The sequence below is a fragment of the Loxodonta africana genome, chromosome 10, assembly GCF_030014295.1.
Source record: "Loxodonta africana isolate mLoxAfr1 chromosome 10, mLoxAfr1.hap2, whole genome shotgun sequence".
NCBI classification, from domain to species: domain Eukaryota; kingdom Metazoa; phylum Chordata; class Mammalia; order Proboscidea; family Elephantidae; genus Loxodonta; species Loxodonta africana.
In genome coordinates, this window is record NC_087351.1 from 12,420,102 (window position 1) to 12,440,855 (window position 20,754).

At 38.6% G+C, this 20,754-nt stretch overlaps 1 protein-coding gene across 3 annotated transcripts in view; it reads right to left on the reverse strand.

Moving 5' to 3' along the window:
* TMEM62 (transmembrane protein 62) overlaps positions 1 to 20,754 on the reverse strand; it is a 35,979-nt gene that overhangs the window by 8,117 nt on the left and 7,108 nt on the right. For all 3 annotated transcript variants that reach the window (XM_064292070.1, XM_023558743.2, XM_064292071.1), the window contains 7 exons: positions 18,612 to 18,753; positions 15,196 to 15,320; positions 14,926 to 15,048; positions 11,533 to 11,688; positions 7,147 to 7,306; positions 6,542 to 6,655; positions 3,647 to 3,731 (listed from right to left, as the gene is read on the reverse strand). In XM_064292070.1, the coding sequence (XP_064148140.1) occupies positions 3,647 to 3,731; positions 6,542 to 6,655; positions 7,147 to 7,306; positions 11,533 to 11,688; positions 14,926 to 15,048; positions 15,196 to 15,320; positions 18,612 to 18,753 (905 nt within the window). The remainder of the gene's footprint in view (positions 1 to 3,646; positions 3,732 to 6,541; positions 6,656 to 7,146; positions 7,307 to 11,532; positions 11,689 to 14,925; positions 15,049 to 15,195; positions 15,321 to 18,611; positions 18,754 to 20,754) is intronic.

The window sequence follows — 20,754 nt, forward strand, 5'->3', positions numbered from 1 at the left end:
CTGTGTAAAGCAAGGTGATTGGCCGATTATAGAATTACATCAGGAAGGGCTATAGGGATACAGAGAAGCAAGAGCTCATCATGACCTGGAATGGTTGGAGAAAATGGTATGGAAAGAGAGGGCTTAAACTGAGCCCTAAAGGAGGTTAAGGTTTAGATAAAGATGCAACCAAACCCACTACCGTTGAGTTGATTCTGACTCATAGTGACCCTATAGGACAATGCAGAACTGCCCCATAGGATTTCCAAGGCTATAATCTTTACGGAAGCAGACTGCCACATCTTTCTCCCACAGAGCAGCTGGTGGGTTCGAACCACCAACTTTTCCTTTAGCAGCCAAGTGCTTTACCACTCCACCAACCAGGGCTCCTTAAGGTTTAGATAAATTTAGAAAAATAATTTAAATCAGGGCAAAAGCAAAGAAGCAGAAATGAGCATGGATGTGTAGGCAACAGTGAAGAAATTGTCCAGGCTGAAATACAGTTAAATGGTTGAAGATATGGTTAGTTAGGTAAGACCAGATTGTGGAGTGGCTTTAATGTCTGGGAGATTTGTCTGATCTTTTATTCCTGAGCTCTGGAGAGCATGGAAGTAATCTTATGAATAAGATGCCACGAGAGGGGTAATCTGCTAATGAGGAAGAGGACGGATGAGGTAGACGGGATGTAGGAGCAGCAGTTATTCAGTAATCCAGAGAGGAGGTGGTATTGACATGGTATTGGTGTCCCTTCAAAAGGAAAAGAAACATCTGAAGAAAGAATTAATAGGCTTTAATTATATATTGACATTAGGGATTCAAGATCAGGGATTAGTGAAAAATGGCATAGGGAATAATGGTGCCATTAAGAGAGATGGGAAAATAAAAGAGGAGCAGGTTTGAGGGATGTTAGGATTTTCTTAGTAAATATATCTAGTAGGCATCTGGGAACTCAGTGAGAGAGATCAGGAACAGATATTAAAATTTAAGAAGTATCTATAAAGCAGTGAGTGGTGAGACTTTGAAGTAATTTTCTAAAGCATAGAATGTTAAAAAAAAAAAAAAAAAAGAAGAGTAGAGAACAGCAGACCTTATTTATTTGCGGCTTATGGAAGAGAAGCCTGTGAAGGAAACGCAGAAAGAAGGATCAGAGAAGGCAGGGGAGAAGTCAGAGAGTGCAGTGACCCTGACATACCGAGAACAGAGGTTCTTAAGAAAGAAGGAACAGTCAACAGAGTACAACGTCCCAGGAAGAACAAGGAAAATGGGGCCAGCCAAGGATGTGGCAGGGAGTGAATTTGAGAACTAGGTATTCTACTTTTCTTTCTTCCCACATGTGGACCGTGAAATAATTTCAGGATCTCTATCCATATCTGCCGTTCAAATGAATATTTTTTTTTAAATTCAGTCATTTTTGCTAAATCTTTAGGGCAAGGGTCCAAAATGGCAGAGAAACCATTTTATATCATAATCCTGTTTCAATTTACTTTGAAACTAGATTCTTTGTAACTGTGCAGGGACATTTTACTTTTACAGCAGAGAGCACAGCATCTGTAGCTGTTTGTTGTATTTATTAAGGAACTCAGTCAATGAAAAGTATTTATACGTAATTGAATGTTACTTTAAAATTAGTAATCATGCTCAGTCTTCAAAAGACTTAAAAGCCAACTAACAGAAAAGCCCTACTGATAATTATAAAAGAGCTGTGACTACTTCTGTTTCTCTCTTTTTGGGTTTAGACAGTCAAGTCATGGTTTCTAAACCTGGCAACTCTTCAGAATCATCTGGGAAGCACTTTTATCAATGGAGGTTCCCAGACCACTTCCTCAAATATTTTGATTCAGTCAATATGGGAATAAAAAATATAAATACCATTTTATATCAAAAAGGTCCCTAGGTAATTTGAGGTGCTGGCAGATTCAGGAATCACTGCAATGAAGTGTGATGAATGAAAAGAGAAAGAGGTTTTCAAGCAAATCAAGAATGTGGGAGGACAAAAGGGCCATCCCTCTTCACCCCCTTATTATTGGTCAGCCAAAAAGGGTCAATTGATAGAACCAAAGTTAGATTAAGAACTGAATGATGGAGAGAGCTGAAAATCAGTGAGAAAGGTTCTCTACTCGTACCTACATTTTATAACTCTGATCACTCCTAATGGTCAATATTAGATAGTGCTTTTATACAGATGTTTATAAAGAGATATTTTAATAGAAAAGGCATAATTGAATGGAAAAACATATTATTCTTTTGCCTAAACATACCCATGGGAAGCTTCACGGTTCCAAAAGACCATTAAAAGCACCACTCTCCAATCTAGTATTGGTTTACTGAAGGGAAACGAGAAGGAAATGAATAGCCAAAGGGCTTCTTAATGTTCCACAACCATGCCCATAAAGGCTTGGCACATTTTTTTAGCAGCTATCAGAGATGGGACAGCAAATCTTTATTTCCTTCCTCAATGGGGTGAGAGTCAACAGACTTCACAAATACTTCCGGAGTACCTGCTGTGTGCCAGGCATCAAAGCAGGCGTTTTCATCTGTGTCATCTAGGGCGGGGGAGGGAAGGCTGAGGCACTGGTAAATCATCTTAAGAAGTCTGAGGTGAGGCATGATTGTGACTACGGACAAAAACTCCCCTGAGTCTCTGGCTCCCCACAGTGAGGAAAACCGGTTACAAAGAGTGGGAGGATACCTGGTTAGGATGCAGGGCCCTCCTTACTCAGTGATCCTATTTTATAAAGTTCAAACTCCCCTAAGAGTGGTTGTATATCAATAATTATCAACTAACCTTCATTTTCTGTTAATATATTACCAGATTATAGGGAGGGAACATATCCAGGTGGAGACATCTGTCAGGAGAGGTGGGGGGCACCATTGGCAAAGTCACTTTCTTTACAGTGTTTCTGTAGCTCGCTCTGTACATGTAATTCAGAATTTGTACATACGCCCTTTCATGTTTCAAGCTTTGTTTAGGACCTTACTTTAGTTATTTGGATGAATAGGTTTCAGAATTAGATTAAATAGCTACTTACATTAAAAGTTAATCACTTTGAGATATATTGTAGTTTGTGTCCCCATTTTAGTTGAGCTTCATTTTGCAGCCAGGTAGCTACAAAACAGTGATTTTTTTCAAGATAAGGTATTGTGGAAATAGTTTAATAGCATGAAGGATGCATCTCACAGAGCTCATGCAAAGACAATTTATATTGATATTTACTACTTGGTATCAGTGAGGACAGAAACCCTGGTGGAGTAGTGGTTAAGAGCTACGGCTGTTAACCAAAAGGTCAGCAGTTCAAATCCAGGCGCTCCTTGGAAACTCTATGGGGCAGTTCTACTCTTCCTATAGGGTCACTATGAGTTGGAATTGACTCGACGGTATTGGGTTTTTTTTTAATTAGTGAGGATAAGGAGCCCTGGTGGCACAGTGGTTAAAACACTGGATTGCCAACCAAAAGGTCATTGGTTCGAAACCACTAGCGGGTCTACAGAAGAAAGATTTGGCAGTCTGCTTCCGTAAAGAGTTACAGCCTTGGAAACCCTATGGGTCGCTATAGAGTCAGAATTGACCTGACAGCAGTGGGTTTGGTTTTTGGTTTGGTATTAGTAAGGATATTATGTGATAACTTTAAAATAAAGTCTTCTAAGATTAAAAGGGACCATGACTAACCTTTAAGCTTTGGATGTCCTCGATACCTAAAAATAATGAGAAGGGTGAGCTGGACCAGCACAATAAGCACAAAAAGGACCCGGGCCTGCAGAGACATAGATGTCAATATGAAATAGATTCGTGAGTACGGCTTCTGTCAAGATTCTTTAAATGGTATTATTAACAAAACTGGAAATGGCATTATTGACAAAAATGACTATGTAAGAAAAATATATGGTCAGAGAGAATCAAACAACTGATTCACCAAAAAAGAAAATTATAAGGTTCTTCAGCATTTTTTTTTCCAGCATTACTCTTTCAGAATATGTATATTTGACCAATATTGAAACTAAGTAATTTTTATTCAGTTATATTAAGTGATTAAATTAAAATAGTCATTTTCATTGTAGTGGGAGAAGTATAGTCTGTTTTGTTTTATTTAGAGTTGAATAAGGTTAAAAAATTAACATATGCAGACTAGAAGCTGAGTCAGTAGAGACTACGTCTTCTTTTGCTTTCTTGTTCACTTGGAGATTAACTGACTGTGAAGACACACGTGATCTAGATGCTGGCTTCTCAAGGTATGGTGCCCAGACCATCACCGACACCACCTTGAGGCTGTTATAAATGCAGAATCTCAGGCCCCAGCCTAGACCCACTGAATCAGAATCGGCATTTTAATAAAATTCCCAGGTGATTCCTATGCACATTAAAAATACATGAAGCCAGATCTGGGTGACTATTAAAAATCCCAAAAAGCAAAATAAAGGACAAAAATAAAAATTTATAACATGAGATACAAATGCCCATTAATCATATTTTTTAAAAAGCTCAATAATCACACAAGTAATAAACGAAAACTAAAGTAATAACAAATATACTTTTTAAGTCTATAAGGATACATGCCAAAATGACCAATGATGGTTATCTCTGGGAGGTAGAATTAAGGAAGGTTTAAATTGTCTTTATAACATGTTTGTATTTTATGTTAATACCAAGGATAGGTGAGACCTGAGGAAAATAGAGTATAAGTTGCCACAGTTTCTCTAGAAAACTATTAAAAACTTAAAAAAAAATACCCACTTAGACAGAGTGGGAGAAAAATGTAAAACAAAAAATCAAATTCACAAAAATGATCAGACTTACTGGTCTAACAGAGACTGAAGGAACCTCTGGGACTATGGCCCTAAGACACCCTTCTGACCTGGAACTGAAGCCATTCCTGGAGACAACCTTCCAGCCAAACCACAGATAGGTCCATAAAATAAACAGTAACACCCAAGAGGAACGAGCTCCTTAAAACATCAATTGTATGAGATCAAAAGGGCAATATTTACCTAAACGCAAAGATGAGAAGGTAGGAAAGGGCAGAAAAGCAGGACAAAAGGTAAAGGGAAACCCAGGGCAGAAACAGGGAGAGTGCTGACACCTTACAGGGAAGGAAACCAAGGCCATGAAACACTTTATGTACAAACTACCGAATGGTAACCAGATTTGCTCTGTAAACTTCCACCCAACGCACAAAAAAATATTAAATAAAAATACCCATTTATTTGCTCAAAAAATATTTAAGGGCCTACTAGATGTTGAAACACCAAACAATTTCCCTGACCATCTGGGGCTTATGTTGTAAAAAGGGAGAACAGACAAAAAGCAATGAATAAATAATATGTACTTTACAATAATTATAATAAATAAGTATATACAATAGTGTGCCCACCCTTTGATCCAGCAAGTCATTTCTAGGAATTTATTTCAACTTACTGTATTAGAGATATATACAGAAACTTAAGTTATGAGCATTATTTACATTAGAGAAAAAAATTGGAAACAACTGTCCAACAAAGAAGGGAGTGGTTAAATAAATTTGGTATATCTAGGACAATATAATGCAGCCAATAAATATCATGTTACAAAATAAAATGTGACAAAATGGTCAAAACAAATCCTTCAGTTAAAAAAAATCAGACCGCAAAAGAGAATGAAAAATATACTACTACTTTATATCAAAAATTCACATATATCTCTATATATACACACACATACAGTATACGTGTATTGAACCCTGGTGACAGTGGTCAAGCACTCAGCCGCCAACTAAAAGGCTGGCGCTTTGAACGCACCAGCTGCTCTGCGGGAGAAAGATGTGGCAGTCTGCTAACGCAAGGATTTACAGCCTCGGAAACTCTACGGGGCAGTTTTCCCCTGTCCACAGGGTCACTGTGAGTTGGAATTGACTCGACAGCAACAGATTTGGTTTTATATGTATATGTATACGGGAGAGAAAAGTAAGGAAAAATAGAGTATCATAAAGATAAATACAATGGTTATGACAACAGAAGGATGTGGGGCTGATTCCACTTTACAGATTTCTCTATTTTCCAAGTTTTCTATATTGAGCATATATTGTTTATATAAGAAGTAATATTATTTTTGAACAACCCTTAAGCCAACTCAGTACAATCCCTATAATTCCCTCAGTTATCCTGGTTTTATGGCATTGGTTAGAACCAGGTCCCAAATCACAGGTATTGCTTGTCCAGGCCTCTCCACCTTCTAACTCAAATCAACTTAAAAGCATTTTATTCTTCTATATAAGTAACACCCCAAGCATCCCTGCTGGTGCAGGGGTTAAAGTGATTGACTGCTAACCGAAAGGCCCGTGGTTCGAAACCACCAGCAGCTCTGCAGAAGAAAGGTGTGGCAGTCTGCTTCGGTAGGGATTTATAGCCTCGGAAACCCTATGGGGTTGCTAGGAGTCGGAATCGACTCGACAGCAGTGGGTTGTACATAAATAACAAAAATTTAATTTTATTTATAAGGTTCAGCTTTCTTTTTACATAACTATATTGTTTTGGACTTTGGATTTACCAAATCCAGTAAAAACACGTATAACATCTGGTTGAATTCACTCACCACGATATAGTGGTCAGTAAGGAGAATAAACGATGCCAGGGGCTCAAACGTGAGATGAAGATCCTCTTCAACAGAAAATATGTGGTGAACAGTCTCTCTTCTTCCAACAGAATCCTAGTTATAAGCACAGCAGAGAAGTAACTCTCAAGAAGATTTAAATATTTATAATGCTCCAAGAGTAGGCTTCCAATAACTACTCTCAGTTATCTCTGAATAGCTTCATTTTTTTCTTATTGTGGTAAAATACACCTAAAATTGACCTTCTTAACCATTTTTAAGCATACAATTCAGCAGTATTAAGTACATTTACACTGCCGTGTAACCATTACCACTATCTTATTTCCAGAACTTCTTCATCCCGTTAAACAGTAACTCCCCATTCCTGGCTTCCTGGCTCCTGGTAACCTCTATTCTATTTCCTGTGTCTATGAATTTACCTATTCTAGATCGAGCCTATTTTCAGAATGTACTAGATAAAATGTATTGAATTTTCCAAAATCAAACTTAGTTTCATCTTTACCAATTGACTGAAAATTTCCTAAATCAGAGTTCAATGTGGATATAGCATAATCATTTACACAGCAAATTGAAAGTTACTCACTTACCTGGACAATTACTTCTATGCTGTGTGTTCCATTACTATAGTTTCTGGGATTCCACTTTAGTGTGAAAATAGGTCCAGACAAATGAATGGCCTCCCCTAAATCAACTCCATCAATCTTAACTGCAACAGAAGTAATGGAGGCTGAGGAAAAGGCCAAGACTCTAAAATGAGAGCATACACAAATGCGTGGTTTTAGGTCATTGTTTTTTTAATGGAGAACAGCCCTACTGTACCTGGAAAAGATACTATAGGCAGAACAATCACACTGCACACCTTGTAGGGACCACTACTCAATGACTCTGATTTCTATCTGAATGGTGGCTTTTGGAGTTGTATAGTTCAGCAGACCTGAATTGGTGAGAAATTAGGAATAACTATACTCTTTTACATTTTAGAAAGGAAAATCTATTTTTTTTTTTTACAAATTCTTTAAGTCCTAGTTTTTATCATGGCACAGTCCTGTTAATAAAATATTAAGCCTATCATCTGCTTCTTTGGTTCCCAACATATCTGCCCAGAAGAAGCAATGTCATATAAAGGGCTAGGCTTCCCTTCAGGGAGAATAACCCCTAAATCTGATATCAAGTGCCCATTAGAACCCTGACTAAGATGTGCACTCTACTTCACCAGTAATCAAACTTATATAAATTTAAGAGCTTGGCAGCATTTTTTCCACATTAATTAGTGAAAAATATACTTCAAAAAATCTTTTTAGGAGTATAATATCCAATAGTGATAGGAGTGCTGTGCAACTGGCCCTCATATTGCTTGGTAATATTATAAATTAGTGAATCTGTTTTAAAAAGTAACTGGGCAATCTTTATCAACAATCATAAAGGAATTCAAACTCTTTCACTAAGAATCCTACGTCTAGAACTCTGTCTTAAAAAAAATTACTCAAATGAAGGAAGGCTCTATATACACTAGATGATCATCCCCAAATTAAAAAAAAAAAAACAAAAAAACTAAGGGTTCATCAATAAGACAAGAAAATGGTTGAAAACCTGTCATACCGTTTCTCAGTGGAATGTTACCAAAACCCAAACCCATTGCCACAGAGTTGATTCCAACTCACAGCAACCCTGTAAGGCAGAGTGGAACTGTGCCATAGGGTTTCCAAGGCTGTAAATCTTTACAGAAGCAGACTGCCACATCTTTCTCCTGCAGAACGGCTGGTGAGTTCGAACCGCCGACCCTTCAGTTAGCAGCCAAGTGCTTTAACCACTGTGCCACCAGGGCTCCTTATGGAATGTTAAGCAGTTACTAAAATAATCATTATAAAGACAATCTGGCAACAATATAATGTTGAGAGAAAAAAAGTAGGAACTAGAATAGCTGTGTCCTATGATTACAACTATATAAAAGTGTGCCTAAAACAGAAGGCCTGAGAAGGAAAACTCAGAAATGTTAATAATAGTACTCTTAAAAAAAAATAGAGGGAGGAAAAATCCTGCATGCTTTATTTATAATCATATCACTCTATTTTTCCAACTGTTGTTATGCTGCATTAGTTTTCAACATAAAAGAGTATTTAAAACAGAGTCCCAGTACACTCGAAAGAGGTCGCGTACCTCTTTCCATAAGGAAGCGTAATGTCCCATTAAGCATCTCTTAATCTGCACCGTCATATTCATGTGCCAACTGCATTTTCAATTCCCCAAGACTTAGATAGCTTTTGCTTTACTGGGAGACTACATAGCAAGATAAAAAAATTTTTTCTGATATATGTGAATTTTTAATATCAAATAAGTTATATAAAGGAATATGTACATTATGATTATACAGGCGTATATTATTTTATTGCACTTTGCAGATACTTCATTTTTTACAAATTGAAGGTTTGTGGCAACCATGTGTCTAACAAGTCTATCGGCACCATTTTTCCAACAGCATGTGCTCACTTTGTGTTTGTCACGTTTTGTTTATTCTCCTAATATTTCAAACGTTTTCATTATTATTATATCTGTTATGGTGATCTGTGATCTGTGATCTTTGCTGTTACTATTGTAATTGTTTTGGGGTGCCATGAACCACGCCCATATAGGACAGCGAACTTAATAAATGATGTGTATGTTCTGGCTGCTCCACTGACCAGCCATTCCCCCATCTCTCTCCCTCTCCTCAGGCCTCCCTGTTTCCTGAGACACGACAGTATTGAAATCAGGCCAATTAATAACCCTACAATCGCCTCTAAGTGTTAAAGTGAAAGGAAGAGTTGCACGTCTCTCACTTTAAATCCAAAGCTAGAAATGATGAAGCTTAGTGAAACAGGCATGTCGAAAGCCGAGACAGGCTGAAAGCTAGGCCTCTTGGCCCAAGCCGTTAGCCAAGCTGTGAATGCAGAGGAAAAGTTTTTGAAGGAAATTACAAGTGCTACTCCAGTGAACACATGAAGGACAGGAAGGCGAAACAGCCTGATTGCTGACACGGAGAAAGTTTTAGCGGTCTGGACAGAAGGTCAAACCAGCCACAACATTCCCTCAAGCCAAAGCCTCATCCAGAGCAAGGCCCCAACTCTCTTCAATTCTGTGAAGGCTGAGAGAGGTGAGGAAGCTGCAGAAGAAAAGTCTGAAGCTGGCAGAGGTTGGTTCATGGGGTTTAAGGAAAGAAGCTGTCTCCATGGCATAAAAGGGCAAGGTGACACAGCAAGTGCTGATGTAGAGCTGCAGCAGCGAGTGATCCAGAAGATCCAGCTGAGATAGTTGATGAAGGGGCTACGCTGAACCACAGACTTCCGTGTAGACGAAGCAGCCCTATACTGGGAGAAGATGCCATCGAGGATACATTTCCAGCTAGAGAGGAGAAGTCAATGCCTCACTTCCAGGTTTCAAAGGACAGGCTGACTCTCTCATTAGCTAATGTAACTGGTGACTTTAAGTTGAAGCCAATGCTCATTTACCATTCCGAAGATCCTAGGGCCCTTAAGAATTATGCTAAATCTACTTTACCTAAGCTCTACAAATGGGACAACAAAGCCTGAATGTCAGTGCGTCTGCTTACAACATGGTTTACTGAATATTGTAAGCCCGCTGTTGAGGCCTACTGCTCAGAAAAAAAGATTCCTTTCAAAATATTAGTGCTCAGAAAAAAAGATTCCTTTCAAAGTATTACTGCTGATTAACAGTGCATCTGGTCACCCAAGAGCTCTGATGAAGATGTACAAGGAGAGCAATGTTGTTTTCATGCCTGCTAACACAACATCCTTTCTGCAGCCCACGGATCAAGGAGTAACTTCAACTTTGAAGTCTTATTATTCAAGAAATACATTTTATAAGGCTACTGCTGCCATAGACAGTGATTCCTCTGATGGATCTGGGGAAGGTAAATTGAAAACCTTCTGAAAGGACTCACCATTCTAGGTGCCGTTAAAAACATTCTTGATTCATGGGAGGAGGTCAAAATATGAGCATTAATGGGAGTTTGGAAGAATATGATTCCAACCCTCATGGATGACTTTGAGGGGTTCAAGATTTTAGTGGAGGAAGTACCTGCAGCTGTGGTGGAAATAGCAAGAGAAATAGAAGTGGAGCCTGAAGATGTGACTGAATTGCTGAAATGTCATGATAAAGCTTTAACGAATGAGGAATTATTTCTTATGGATGGGCAAAGAAAGTAGTTTCTTGAGATGGAATCTACTTCTGGTGAAGATACTGTAAACACTGTTGAAATGACAACCGAGGATTTAGAATATTACATAAACTTAGTTGATAAAGCAGTGGTTTGAGAGGAATGACTCCAACTTTGAAAGAAGTTCAACTGGGGGTAAAATGCTATCAAACAGCATTGCATACTACAGAGAAATCTTTCATGAAAGAAGAGTCCATCAATGTGGCAAACTTCATTGTCTTATTTTAAGAAATTGTGACAGTCACCCCAACCTTTGGCAACCACCACCCTCATCAGTCAGCAGCCATCAAGATCAAGGCAAGACCCTCCAACAGCAAAAAGATTATGACTCACTAAAGGCTCAGAAGATGGTTAGCACTTTTTAGCAATAAAGTATTTTTAAATTAAGGTATATACATTGTTTTTTTAGACACAATGCTATCATACACTTAACAGACTACAGTATAATGTAAACAAAACTTTTATATGCACTGGGAAATCAAAACATCTGTGTGACTTGCTTTAAAAAGACTGGAAAAAAATACACAAAGATGATAATGGTAAGAGTTTGGATTTACGGATGATTTTTAAAATGTCATCAGTTTAAAAATACATATATTTTAATTGAATGTGAACAAAACAGTAAGCAATTTATGTAACATTTAAGTTGCTGAGAAAACTAAAGTGGGACATCTCATTGGTTTCACACGGTAATGCTGGCACAATAAGTTGTTGTCCATCGATATCAAACTGAAAGTAAATCTGAAAAACTGCTACATACCTGATGTGTGTTGAGTGAAGGAGCCTTTCTAGGGGTTCATGTTTAGCGTAACTATAGAGGAGTGATTTAGGGTTGGTGATAAGAACCACAGGCCACTTGCCAAAGGTCAAATCTGCAAAGCTAAAAAGGTCATGATCAAAAGCAAAGATCCGGTACCTACAGACCAGAAGACAATAAGATAATTTAGTAACTTTATATTGTAAGAGGGCACAAAGTAATACATGAAACATATGTAAAAATATAAAACTAGTGCCTTTTTACATCATGAATTTGAATGCAGGATAAACAATATTGTTTCTCTTTCCTTCCTTATTCCAATCACTCTATCCTTCATGCTTGTCAAATCTCCTGGGATCTGACTGAGGCAATGAATTCAATAGCGCTCTACAACAATGCCCGGTATATAGAATGTACTCTTTCATTTTTAAATAAATGCTTGTTGAATTAGTTCATTTATTTTAATACTTTAAGACTATTTGGAACCTAAGACATTCATCATAATTCTAATACCTGCTATTCTTCATCCCATCAACAATAATACATAAAATACTAAATGACTGATATGAACATAATTAGAAACCTTTCATACTTCCTTTAAACCTCTATTTCTATGATTTCACAGAAATTAGCAATAGTTGTTTTGATTTTCCAAATGCATGATGAAAATTATAAAATATTCATTAAAGAGTAAACAAAGCCTTATGGGTTGGTGATAAGAACTGTCTGACTTTTAGAATTGAGGGACAGGTGGTTAACGGTGGTAGAAACAGCAGGGCTCACCCAACAGCCCACATCCTCTCCCGTGTTTCCGGTTTCCCTGGCATTAGGCTGGGACCGTGTAACTGGTTCTGGCCAGTGCGCTGTGAACAGAAGTGATGTGCCACACTTCTCGTCTAAAGTACGTAAGGGTGGCTACGAGTTCCCCACGTTCTTCTCCCTGCTCTGGAATCAAGGTGTTCAGACGTGGCCATTACGAGTCAGAAGAAGCCTGACTCCCTTAGCCACCCCATGGCAGTCAGTTGCCCTGACTCACACTGGATTTTACATGAATGAAAAATAAACTTTGGTTGTGTTAGCCCACTGACATTTTTGGATTTATCTGCATCCACAACAAAGCTTAGCCTCATATTACTAGTCTACTGTTCTTTTTATTTGTTTTTTTAAGCTGTCTTTATTTTCACAATGCTTGGGGTTACTGAGATTCTGTTAAGGGTGATGGAAAAATTGGGAACAGTTAGTAATGATGGCTGAACAGCACGATGAACGTAATTAATGTCCCTGAGCTGTACATGTGAAGACCGCAGAAATGGCAAATGTTTTGTTACCTATATATTTACCACAATAAAAATTTTTTTAAAATTTGTTTTATTTTAACTAATACAATTTTAATGTTTATAAGGGCAAGTAAAGGTTACGTCCTTTCAGTAAAACTCCACATAAAATGCCAGGGTTGGAACACAGGAAAGCAGGTGGGAAGAGAAAGAAGGGAACTGGTTTTATAATTAATATCACTTAACTTATAAATATATAGCATTTACAAGAAATCAAGAAGCTGATCAAAGGTTAAGAAGGCTTTCTGGCAAAAGGCAATCACAGCCCAGCCCGCAGGCTCACAGTCACAAGTAGACAGGTCTTAGCTCAAAGTAATTATAACTGCCAAGTAATTACAGGTTTCAAGGAAGCTCTTATACAGTTTCTAGAAAAGTGAACAGAAATGAGGACATGCTTTCCAAGATGTAAAGCTGCTTTTTAATTAAAGGATGTAGTTAAAAATAGAGAGACATTCAGCTCAATAAATATTTACTGAATGCCTTATATCTTTAGAGTTTGAAGTTTGAACTAATTAAACAGCAACTGATAATAGCTAAACCATGAGACGATACTCATCTATACTTAAAAAAAAAAAAAAAACTAGGTAACTAATATTTCACTTAAATAACTCTTCTCAAACTACAAGGTTAACTATACATTGTATATATATATATATGTGGCCCTGGTGGTGCAGTGGCAGTTGGAACCCACCAGCCACCCCACAGGAGAAAGATGTGGCAGTCTCCTAACATAAGGATTTACAGCCTTGGAAGCCCTATGGGGCGGTTCTGTTTTGTCCTATAGGGTCTCTATGAGTTGGGATAGACTCTATGGCAACTGGTTTTACAGACACAGACACAGACACTTATTTTTATGCAAATAATTTACCCCTTCTAGGTTTGTTTGCCAACTGTGCCCTCCCCCTACAAGGTATTTTCATAAACGTTCCATGCTAACCTTTTTTTACAGCAACACGTAAAAAAAAGTTGGCATAGCGACGTTTATGAAAATACCTCGCAGGGGAAGGGAGTGGTTGGCAAACAAACATAGAAGGTGTGCATTATTTGGGTAAAAATACAGTAGTTAAAATATATAGTTAACTCTACTACATGAGGAAACCCGGGTGGTACAGTGGTTAAGGGCTACAGCTGCTAACCGAAAGTCAGCAGTTCCATCCACCAGGTGCTCCTTGGAAACCCTATCAGGCAATTCTACTCTGTCCGGTAAGGTTGCTATGAGTCAAAATCCACTTGACAGCAACAGGCTTGGTTTGGTTTTAGATACTACATGATTTTAATAAATGTTCTCTATTCGAAAGGCTTTAACCTTAATAAAGTCAACTGTCATCTACTTCAAGAACTTAAATCACTAACATAGCAACAACTAAAATGGTAGGTATAAAATTAGGGCAGAAATGACATAGTTTCTAGTTCTAATGTTTTTAAAGTATGATCCATAGGCCACCTGGTGGGTTTTTAAAAAATGCATTTTCTTGGGCCCTAGCCCAGACCAACAAAAATCAAAATCTCTAGAGGTAGGGCCTGGAATTTTTTATTTTAGATGAGTTCCACATAATTCTTGCGTATACTAGCTTGGAGAACTATCTCCTACCACACGCATCTTCAAAATCCAGTGTAACATATGGCAAACATCACTGCTGCGACAAAATGTTTGCTTAAGACAAAAACTACTAGATAAACGTATTACCAAAAAAAAAGAAAAAGGATCCAAAAGTTTTTCCTTAACTGAGATCAGCCATGATAACAACAAGAAGACTCTATCATTGTTTTAAAAGCTTACACATATTTTAAGAACTATACATACGGGATCAACCTGACAACAGCAAATCGAGACATTAGACAGGAACCGTAGGGGGCACTGAGTTTATGCTAATGAGGGAGGAACAACTCAGAAAAGAAGGGGGAGAATGGCTGCACAACTGGAAGAATTTAATTAATGTCACTAAATCGTACATTGAAACTGTTGAATTAGTGTATGTTTTGCTGTGTATATTCTCAACAACTTATAAAATTTAGAAAGAAAAACATGTATACATTTTACTTTGTGGCATAGTTTCCTTACCTTCTGTTGTCTTTCCAGTCTCCCACCTCAAGTTCCAAAGTGCCCTGGAAGTGTCGAGTATGCAAAACAGGCATCAGTCCACCAAGTGTATGGAGGTGCCCACACAAATAAGCTGTAGCTGAACTAACCAATGAAAAATAAATGGAATAAATGATAAAGGCTAACTTGGGATGCCAAATTAATAAAAATGCCTCTTCAGGACAGCAAGGTATGTACAGCAACATGAGTGAATTAAAAACAATTCATTTCAATTTTAGAAGCCTGTCTAACCTCATTATTGACCGGATTCCTGGTGATGAAGACAGGATAGTAGATGTTGTAAAATGTCCAAACCAAATAGTGTGGTTGCTCCAACTACTTTCCTTGGCAAGTAATAAAAGCTCTTCCATTTGTTTCTGAAATGGGAGGAAAATGGCAGGTCTTTAATTAAGACTCAGGCTGAAATCTAATCTTAGGCTTGGTCAACAGATTAAATAATTCCCCTGAAGTTTTATAATACAGGCAGTTCCCGGGCTATGAACTCCGATTTATGGAAAACTCATATTAAAGAGGGGACTGCCATAAAGTCTATCCTATTAAAAATTTGAGTTGAATACATACAATGGTTCGTAATAACATGCACGCCCTACCCTCATGAAAACACTGCACGGTTTGGAAGTGTTTCGTAAGTGTTTTACATGCACAGAAAGGTAAAGCATATACCATATACCAAGGCAAACATTTGACTAACTGACGTTAAATAAGAACTGTATGTGCCTGTTCCAACTTACCTACAAATTTGACGTAAAGACAGAGTTAGGAAGGGATCTTATTCGTAACCCAGGGACTGCCTATAATTATATTGGGTCTGGGGCTTGAACTCTACTTATTAATGACTTGTGTGGACCTCTATAAATTTCAAACTGTTTTCACACATTATAATTTATTTAATTCTAATAACAGCTCTCTTCAATAAGGCAGTTATTATCCCCATTTGATAGAGAAGGAAACTGAGAAATAAAGAAATCACCACTAATCTTTTCAGCCCTGTATACAACACTGCAATTAGTAACGTGGATGCTGAAACTGAACTTCTGAGACAAAATGTACACGTGTCCACGGAAGGACTTGTACCCATTGTTCACAGCAGCTCTGCTTGTAGAACAGTGAAAAACTGGACACCATCAGCAAGTTGCTGCATGTCCATACTACAAAATACCACTTGGCAATCAAAAGGGAGGAACTACTGATATATTCAACAACACGGATGAATCTCTGCAGTGCGGTGAATTGCTTTTAAGTGGCCTTTGTAGCCATGGTCTCTCAATTCCCACAAAATAATTTGCTAGGACTATGCAAATAAAATATATGAAACTCTTAAACAGGGACTGGACAGTGACTGTGCAAATAAGGTGCCTGTGGCCTACAAAGGGGACTGGTCAGTTCTGCCATCCCTCTAGCTTAAAAAAAAAGCCAGTTTCACTAAGGTTGAGGACGACCTCACTACCATCAAGAAGAACCAGGAGAAGAGCACATCATTTGATCCTGGGGTCCCCGTGCTGAGAAACTCCTAGACCCAGGATGCAGAAAGCTATGACACTGGAGGCAGCATGAGACAGCAGCAGCACAGGACCAGCAGATGGCTACAGTGGGCTTCCCAACCCACAGTGCAAGAGAGCTGAGTACCTTTGGTCAGGAAGCTTCCTAGGGGAATGGGGTGCTTCCAGGCACTTATTGGAGCTGCTAAAGAGCTTTAACACTTGCCCAAGCAGGGCAGAGGCTGAGAGCAAGGCCTGCCTGCCTTCAGTAGAAATTTATTGAGTATGGAATAAATCGCCATAGTTGGAAAGGTTGGAAGCTGTCCTGACTGACGAACTGTATCCTGTCTTCCGAGTTGTTCTTGATACTTCCAGGTTGATCCTGATCCCGAGCTGTAACCTGTTACTTCCCTAATAAACCCCATAATTGTATGTTCTCTAAGTTTTGTGTGGCCGTTGCAAGGAATTATTGAACCCAGCAGAGAAGCAGAAAGTGCTGTGGGGAGGATGGCTGCTGTCAGAACTGGTAAAAAGGTTGGAGAATGTAGGTATGTCTGATCTCCACCTCACAGGGATCAGCTTTGGGCTGATGGTGATCCTCTCTCTTCCTCCTGAATTTAGGCGAGGTCTGACACCACCATATTACAATCTCAGAAACATTACACTGAGCAAGAGTAAAAGAAGCCAGACATAAGAATGTATACTGTATGATCTCATTTATATAAAATTCTAGAACAAGCAAAACTAATCTATAATGATAGAAACTAGTGGTTCCCTGGCACTGGGAGTGAAGACTGCAAAGCAGTACAATGGAACTTTCTGGGGTGATGGAAACATTCTGTCCTGATTGTGGTGATGGTTATACCAGGGTATACGTTATACGTTTGTCAAAACTCTTCCAACTATACATGTAAAACCAGTGTGCTTTATTGTATGGAAATCATACATCATAACGTTGGTTTCAAAAAATAACTTGCAAAAATATAAATATGCATTAGTATTTATCTGTAAAGTGCTTATAGCAATAAATCCCTCGGCCCTACCCTCAGGGTTTCTAATTTGGTGAGTCTGGGGTGGGGCCTGGGAATTTGAATTTTATAAGACTGTATCTAGTTGATTTCCATGCAGATGATCCTTGAATTATACCTTAAAAAAATACTGTTCATATATATATATATTCTAAGGAGTAGGATTTAAAATAATAACTCTGTCTAAAGATTCTTGGTAGGCAGGAAACAAAATACACCTTCACTAAATAAAACACCTAATACAACACAACGCACTTGACAATACTCTGCTTACTTGATTTCAGGTTCCTCTGAACCCTCGTATCACTCTGAACCTCTTTCCAAAAAACCAAACCCACTGCCGTCAAGTCGATTCCAACTCATAGCAACCCTATAGGACAGAGTAGAACTGCCCCGTAGAGTTTCCAAGGAGCACCTGGCGGATTCGAACTGCTGACCTTTTGGTTAATAGCTGTAGCTCTTAATCACTACGCCACCAGGGCTTCCGAACCTCTTTCAGCACTTAGCAAATTCTGCCCTATGGGATAGTTATTTCTGTCAGTACAGGCCTTATACCCCACCACTAGTTTAAATACTCTAAGAGGCCAGGGATTTGATTTTATCACCTTTGTATCCTCATATATGGGCACCTGCTCATTCACTATTTAATGACTTAGCATTTGTTGCACCAAGAAATAATGAAAGGTTCTTGATGTGACTTTCCAGACAGTTTTCACTTATCCTTGCCATACTTTAAAAGAAACATATGTACTTCAATAGTTGCCCATCTCTTATAAAATAGATCATTAGTTAGAAATGGCAGTTACAGGGATTTAGGAATATACAACGCAGTACATAAAGCTTTGTGCCCTGCACCTTGCAAAGTGGATCCTGTCCTTAGTACATACTGAATAAATTTCTACTGAATAAATAAAAAATGTGAGGTACTACTTCCTAGATTTTGAGACAAGAACAACGATAGCAATAATAGCGTTGAAAAAGCCAGTAACTTCTTTTAGCCATACCTGTAACCACAGTAAAAGTTTTCTCAAGCATTTCTAAATAAGAACTTGTTTCCCTAGGATAACTTTAAGTGATCTACATGTACTGGAGAAAAAATAAAATAGATAAGCTACAAAAGGAAGTAAGATTTTTACTGTACCTCATTTAAAATTCCAAAGAAATTGTAGGGTCTCTTAGGTCCTGGACTGAGGGTGGCATCCACACAGATGAAAGAATAGTTGCCAAAGGGAGTACGATGGACATAGTGGAAAGAGCCATCCTTATGTACAGCAGAGTACTTCCTAAAAAAAAAAAAAAAAAGGAGTAGAGCTTTAGTGCAATCATAAAAAGATAGAACGGATGGGAGAAAAATGTGGAACAGAACTCAAATTCTTAAAAAAATCCAGGCTTACTGAGACTAGAAGACTCCTCAAGACTGTCGCCCTGAGATACGCTTTAAAATTTAAACTGAAATTATCTCTCGAGGTCATCTGTTAGCTAAAAACAGATTGGTTCATAAAATAAAGAATATTACCTGTGAGTAATGAGCTCCTTTAAAAAAATCATCTACAGGAGACCAAATGGTCACAAATTACCCTAAAGCAAAGATAAGAAGGTAAGGGGGCAGGGAAACTAGAGTACTGGAAATGGTACAACCAGAATGGAATGAGGATGCATTGTGAAAAATGTAACCAATATCACTGAGTAATTTGTGTAGAAATTGTTACGTTAACAATTCTCATTGTTAAGTAGAATTTAATTTGCTGTGTAAACTTTAATCTTAAACACGATAAAGTATTATTTAAAAGGAAAAAACAGACTGAATCTCAGTTCTTTCCCTAAAAGCACAATAGATTTAGCCTACCTTTGGAAGGAAAATTTACTGATCTATAGCAGCCCCTGGGTGCTGCGAACAGTTAAGCAGCAATCAGAAGCACAATGAATAAACTGACGAAATTTTTGATTTTCTCCCCTTTTAAAATATTCTCCTAAAAACTTATGCAAATTAAATCATCAATGACCAAACACAAGGTGACCAAGTAAAGCAGAGAAGCAGGAAAGCTACTCCAGGCATTCCACTAAACATTCAAAAAGGGAGGAATAAGATTCCAGTGAAATGGTACTTATTCCTCATTAAAAAATAGAGTGAGGCAATACAAGGAAGGTCAGCCCAATTGGACTGGACTAAAAGCAAAGAGGTTTCCGGGATAAAATGAATGCTTCAAAGGTCAGCGGAGCAGGTGCGGGGGTCTGGGGAACATGGTTTGAGGGGACTTCTAAGTCAACTGGCAAAATAATTCTATTATGAAAACATTCTGCATCCCACTTTGAAATGTGGCGTCTGGGGTCCTAAATGCTAACAAGCGGCCATCTAAGATGCATCAATTGGTCTCAACCCACCTGGAGCAAAGGAAAATGAAGAACACCAAGGTCACACGACAACTAGGAGCCCAAGAGACAGAAAGGGCCACATGAACCAGAGACCTACATCATCCTGAGACCAGAAGAACTAGTTGGTGCCCGGCCACAATCGATGACTGCCCTGACAGGGAGCACAACAGGGAACCCCTGACGGAGCAGGAGATCAGTGGGATGCAGACCCCAAATTCTCATAAAAAGACCATACTTAATGGTCTGACTGAGACTAGAGGAATCCCGGCGGCCATGCTCCCCAGACCTTCTGTCGGCACAGGACAGGAACCATCCCCGAAGACAACTCATCAGACATGAAAGGGACTGGTCAGCGGGTGGGAGAGAGATGCTGATGAAGAGTGAGCTAATTAAATCAGGTGGACACCGGAGGGTGTGTTGGCAACTCTTGACTGGAGGGGGGATGGGAAGATAGAGAGGGAAGCTGGCAAAATTGTCACGAAAGGAGAGACTGAAACGGCTGACTCAATAGGGGGAGAGCAAGTGGGAGAAGGGAGTAAGATGTATGTAAACTTACATGTGACAGACTGATTGGAATTGTAAATGTTCACTTGAAGCTTAATAAAAGTTAATTAAAAAAAAAAAAAAAAAGGACTTTGCAAGAAAGGTTAAAAAAAAAAAAAAATAGAGTGAGGGCCTGCTCAGAGGCTGGCAGAGTTCTTGGTGTAGTGAGGTACAATAGGTCTTTATTCTTCAAACAGGGCTACCGGTACCAGCTGCCACTGAGTAGATTCTGACTCATGGCAGCCCCGTGTGTATCACAGCAGAACTGTATTCCATAGGGTTTTCAATGGCTGATTTTTTGGAAGTAAACTGCCAGGCCTTTCTTCTGAGGCACCTCTGGGTGGACTCAAACCTCCAACCTTTCAGTT